General features: G+C 46.8%; 1 protein-coding gene across 1 annotated transcript; it reads right to left on the reverse strand.

The window, feature by feature from the left end:
* Positions 1-379: 379 nt before the first annotated feature.
* On the reverse strand, positions 380-3403 carry GL218_08773 (Exosome complex exonuclease dis3; the record flags this gene model as incomplete). The annotated part of the gene is made up of 2 exons (XM_033585581.1): positions 380-3144; positions 3208-3403. 2 exons carry the CDS (start codon positions 3401-3403, stop codon positions 380-382), a joined length of 2961 nt encoding a protein of 986 aa, XP_033440303.1.
* Between the last annotated feature and the right edge of the window lie 2637 nt (positions 3404-6040).

Raw genomic sequence — 6040 nt, forward strand, 5'->3', positions numbered from 1 at the left:
AGATAGTCAGGATGGCCGGAGAGATATTAGCTCTGTCGAGGAATAAATGCGTCGCAGTGCTTGACAACCTCACAGTTAACACTTAATTCATTCGTATTCCTACCGTCCGTAGTAGCAAAGTCTATGCGAGACGACTTATTTCCCGGGGCGAAGCATGTTGTTTAGTAAAGTCGTTAAGCAGTGAAGTATGAGACCCTAAGACCTAAGTCAGGGCGTAGAACAGGTATGAGATTAGAGTTCACGAGTGACAATTCTCTATTATCGACGAGGCATGTGTATTAACTATACCTAGACGACAGAATCCTATGATAGGTAGGCACTCGACTCTTATAACCATGTCGTGCTATTCCATTAGCAAACGAGCCTCAAGTCAAAATATCTAACCAGCCCTAACAAGCTCCATCTTCGCACCCCTCTTGCCCGTCGCCTCATCCTTAACATCCTGTATACGCACCACCACCTTCATAAACAGCTCAACACTAACCTCCCGACTCCCACTAGTCTTCAGCGTATATGTATCCGCATCGAACACGCTCTCCGGCTCCGGCTCCGCCAGATCCCGTAGTCGAATCAGGCCCTCGATACCAAACCTCGGCACCAGCACCACGAACCCGTTGCTGAATATCTTCATCACGAACCCTTCTTCCTCCGCGACCCGGCCCCGTAGCGATTGTCCGACGTAGTACGCTACGCTGGCGCGGCCCGCGAGCTGCGCGTTGCGGTGCCGCACGTTGATGTTCTTGCACACGGCTTCGAGGCGCCCGCGCGAGCGCACCGACGGGTGCATTGGCTCGTACTCGATGGCGGCTGCGAGCTGGCGATGGGCGACGAGGTCGGCATATCGTCGGATTGGACTCGTGAAATGTGTGTAGATCTCGGACGCGAGACCGTAATGTCGGAACTCGGGGAATGCTTGGGTACCTGCGCAGAAGTATTCGGCGCTCATCATGCACCGCGTCGCCATGATACGCACCAGCGTGTTGAAAAACGGATCTCGCGCGTCTACGCATTGGTCTAGAGAATCGGCCAGCGCTTTTGACGAGTCGAAGTGTAACTCGATTCCGCGCTTCACCTTGAGCTGGTTGGCTAGCTCGTCAAAGTTAGTCTTAGGTGGTGCGGCGTGGCGTCGTAGGATGGCTGTTTGTGGGAAGGCCTCATAGATTTTACCCGCAACGCTGATGTTGGCGAGTAACATGAACTCTTCTACAAGGGAGTTGGTATCCAGAAGCGCCTTAGTCTTCACGTCAATCGGATCTGAGGTTTCTGATTCCATCTCGACCTTGACTTCGGGCGATGAGAGGCTCAGAGCTCCGGCGTCCATTCGCTTCTGTTTTAGCTTCTTCGATAGCATTAATAGCGTTCTCATACCCTGGGTTAGGTCATCCTGTTGAGATGCATCGTCGATGCGTAGTTGTGCCTGCTCGTAACTGAATGCTTCACGAGACTTGATAACAGACTTGGTGAATCTCACGTTGATGATATCAGCGTCTTGATTGACTTCCCATAGCACCGAAAACGCGTAACGCTCTACGTACGGTTTCAAGGAGCAAAGGTCGGTACCTAGCAACATCGGCAACATATCGATACGCTTGTCTACTAAATAGACGGTCGTTCCTCGGATGCTTGCCTCGGTGTCCATAGCGTTGCTCGGCTTCACGAAGTGTGAAACATCTGCAATATGAACACCGACTTCGAAGTTTCCATTTGGTATTGGTCTTGCGTGTAACGCGTCATCGATATCCTGACAACCAACAGGATCGATACTACAGATAAGAAGGCCTCGAAGGTCCTCTCGATCTTTCCAGCCAGGATCGTCAGTGCTAGGTGGTACTATCCAATCGTGTCCCTCCTTAGGGAGACAATCTAGCACCGTCTTTGGGAAAGGTCTGTATTGGACATCGTACTCGAGCAGTAGCGCCTCAGTCTCCGCGGCCTTGCTCTCCAATTCACCCAGAGACCTGATAAAGTGACCGACGGGGTGTCTAGATTCGCGATCCCACGAATCGATTGCAACGAGTATTCGCTTTCCGACAATCTCGCCAGCTTGCCTTGTACGTAAGCGGATCTTTGGTACTTTCTTATCCATCGGGATTAAGAAAACACTTTCTTGCTTTCTGCCTTGGGTGCCAGATCGGCCAACAGATGATGGATCGACATGACCAACATATTGACGCCAGTTTCGCTTGACTATACCGACCACTTTCGCAGTAGGCTGAGGTCGACCTTCTGTGCTTAAACCTTGTGTCTTTTTGACTTGCTCTTGTAGAGCTCGCCTCTCCTGTTCGGTGACTATATCACCACCTTCTTCATTATCGGCACTTTCGTTCTTCGTGATAGTCTCTTCCTCGATAATCTTGGTAGAAGGCACCTTCCACTGGTCTTGGGGAAGAACTTCCACGACCACAACATCTCCGTCTACTGCACGGTTGATGTTTTCACGTCCGAGAACAATGAGTGCTTTCGGAAACGCGGGGACCTTGATCGAGGCTTCAAGGTAATTGTAGGGCGATACATTAAAGATACCCTGATGGAGGATGCCACTCTTGACTCCTGTCATCATCTTTGAGAGGGTATAATATTCGGGATATAGGAATTCAGAGGTATTCTTATCTCTGGAGATGCCCTTCTCTTGCGATTCGGGAATCATATCGAGTAGTCGATCTGCGTCCTCGAGTCCTGATACGTAGTCACGTAATGTAGTGGCCGGAACATTCTCCTTTTTTGCCTTTTCGATATTTAATCTATCGTCTGTAAGCATAACCGTCACCGGTAACTGCTTGCTCTTGCTCTGGTTTAGGTGGTCATTGTACCACTTGACAGCTTGCCGTACAGCCCTGTCATTCCTGTCGTTGATGGTTTCGTCCCGTTCTCGAGGTACGTAGGTCTCGAATCTGAACTCGTTGAAGAAGACATAGAAACGCTTATCTTCGCTTTTGGTCAGGCCAATCAGCCGATTATATAGCGGTAAAGATCTGTTCCGTAGCTCCTCTAGGACGGTCTGTAAAATAACAACGTCATAAAATGCAGAGCTCTGTTCGAATAGATCCATGGCATTAAGCAGAGCATTTGTGTCTGGTACAAGGTAATGTCCTTGCGGGTAAGCCTTGGTACCTGCTGGCTTGTCTGAGAGGATAAACGGGCTCACTAGAGTTGAAGTTAGTCTCGATAACTATGAGAGCTTCTTGCTAACTGAATACGAAAACTCACACTCTCCGCCCGCGTTTCTTGGTGCTTTGGCAAGACATTTTGAACATAGCTTGGATGAACAAGGAATATCTTCACGAAGATAGACTTCGCGCACAATCTTTTGGACCTTGCCGCTCTTGGTAGATCTCACATATGTCTTGCTTGAGAGATTCGGAGAATACGAGTCGGTACCCTGCGGTCTTTTGAGACTCGTCATCTTGAATATAGGTTTCCCTTTATTAATATTTTAGTTTGGTTCGTTTGGCATTAGAATTAGAATTTCCTAGTGCTAGAAGTTTGATATGAAGTTTTGTATTTTCAATGTTCAATAACGAAGGCGAAGGCAATGGCGCGGCTGGATGATCAAATTGTAATGCAAATCGTAGTGAAATTGTACAGCGTCACTTAAGCGCGGCTTATCGATAAAAGGTTTGATTGATATCAAGTTATTGATTATCTAATCTAATGTTAGGTACCTAAGTTAACAGGTACTAAGGTACTTTCTATTGCCAGTTGTCATAGCCGCCACCGGTCCGTCAGTATATATTTTATTAATTGAGTACCTATCGCATAAACTATACTATTTCAATATCATTAAACCTCAAACTCCAAGATCAAAGACCCAATATCTTTATTTACTATTCGAATAAATTTTTACGTAAATAATTACTATAAATCAAGATTTTACATATCCACTACCAACTTTAACTCATGTGATGTGTGATCCCTATACCCTTTTATTAATTAAACGTCCAAGCACCTTTTCCTTATAATTCCTAAGCATCGACTATACCTAACTAGTTACCTAACCTACCTGTTAACTTAAACTTCCCGAGAGACTACCGGAAAAAAAGATATCCGCATGAGCCGTGAAACTCAACAGGAGACCTATAAGTAAATACTTACTACAAGGTTCTTCCTCCCCCCACTTCCCAGGCCGCCTGTCCGCCTGCCCGCCCGGCTCTTTCATCACCTCAAACACGGGCAACTTGCCGGGCGCAAGCCCGTCGCAAAGAGGGATGCGATGCGGTTGCGGATCTATATTAAATCTGACTCATATGATCCACAAATTCAACCGGCAGATTTTCCCGCGGCGCGCTGCCCTGTTCTCATTGGTATCTCCCCCCGTCGATCGACGATATGCGCAACCCTTCAATTTTAAAAATAGCATTAAATAGCATTACGGCAATTATAACATCTTGTATCTGGTGTTGCCATTGTTGCGTTCTTGTCTAAGAGTTGTGAATATGTGCTGATTTCTTGCAAGGTGAAGGTAGGAGAAGGAAGGAAAAAAACAGGTCTACGTGATGGAGACATGGAGTCATTCTCACTAAATAGGGCGAGATCGACGATGGCTTGGGAAGTAGGTCTCTGAACGGCAGCAAAGTGGTACGATAGCCTACCTATTATACGGGCGTATTTCTTACCAGCTTCCAAGGTCGGCAGGCCATGTGAATAGTCACGCCTGAGCCGGTGTGGCGGGAAAACACGCTACTTTCGCGTTCTACGGTTGCTATCACGGTCGTGATGAATGTGCAAGTGGCCGCGATGGCGCGCAACGACTATAGCCTCACTATTCTATTAAGACGCTGGGGGACAGGCAAGCTGGTTGACTGACTGACTGACTGACTGACTGACTAGGCGTACTGCATGTAGGGTGGTGGTGCTGCTTCTAGGTGCCTGGTCGATCCCGCGGCACTTAGGAATGGTAAACTACATCGGACGATATATCAGCATCGCGTGGAGTGCGCCATTGTTCAACCCATAGTCTTCGCAAGTTGTATCCCGTTGCGCAAGTGCGCAAGTAATCAACATGGGCTGTTTTATATCAAAGTAAAAAAAGAAAAATACAAAAATAAAATAAAAAGGTTGAAAAGAAGAAGAAGAAGACTTGCGATATCGGAAGTTGATAAGAGGAAAACTTGATGATGTTCGGTACGTCGTCGACGCTGTGAAGCACGCCAACGTGGAGAATACGTCACTTCCGAATGTCTCTCGATGGGTTACCTAGAACAAGTCTTAGGGAAGGATTCGGCAAACGTGGTAGGAGTGTTGATTTAAACATGAAACATTACCATCAGCCACTGTTCTAAAACATTAAGGAAGGAAAATAAATAAAATATAAAATAAAAAAGATGATAAAGAAACATGCTGGCTGCTGTGGCTAGCCTCTAGGAAGTTTGTCCGAATGCTGTGATACACTCGAGGTGTTGCCATATCGGATAGTGTTGGTTTCACCGATTAACTACAGACTTTGGGACTCTATCATGATTCGGTAGCGGAGAGTTGATGAGATTGGGTTTGAGATCTCTAGATCAGCCGTCTACCTGCTTCTGCTTGCTGCTTGCTGCTTGATGCTGCTTCTGAAGTTATACTACGTGACATTAACATGATCTCGTACGTACATGCGTCTACGTGCATTAGAGTAGATAGTCGATATGGGGGGAAAAGGGGGGGTGAGACCTATAGAGGAGGCCTCGTAAGAGACCTTCACTTTGGAGACTATCTAGCGCCAAGCCTCCTGGCTACGAATTCAGGCTTCGGCAGCGGCGCAGCTATAAATATTTTGTGTAAATTGCGTCATTGAGCGATGGCGGCGTTCTTCATTTGCTTCAAAAAAAGAAGAGGCCACATCTTTTGGCATTACATCCGTTGAAAAAAGCAATATGGTTCTCTCCAGAAAAAATATATATACCTATATGTAATACATAGAAAATAGGTAAATTGTTTTGTGATACGTTCGTCCACCTAAAGTAAAAGAGAGGCTATCGACGCAGCAGGAATCTAAGCTAAAAACGATCAATTGTGGATGCTCGGCCGCCTGCAAGAGCGGGTAAACAGGGATCTGGGAAAT

This window comes from Daldinia childiae (genome assembly GCF_008694065.1).
Source record: "Daldinia childiae strain JS-1345 chromosome Unknown Scaffold14, whole genome shotgun sequence".
Lineage (NCBI taxonomy): Eukaryota > Fungi > Ascomycota > Sordariomycetes > Xylariales > Hypoxylaceae > Daldinia > Daldinia childiae.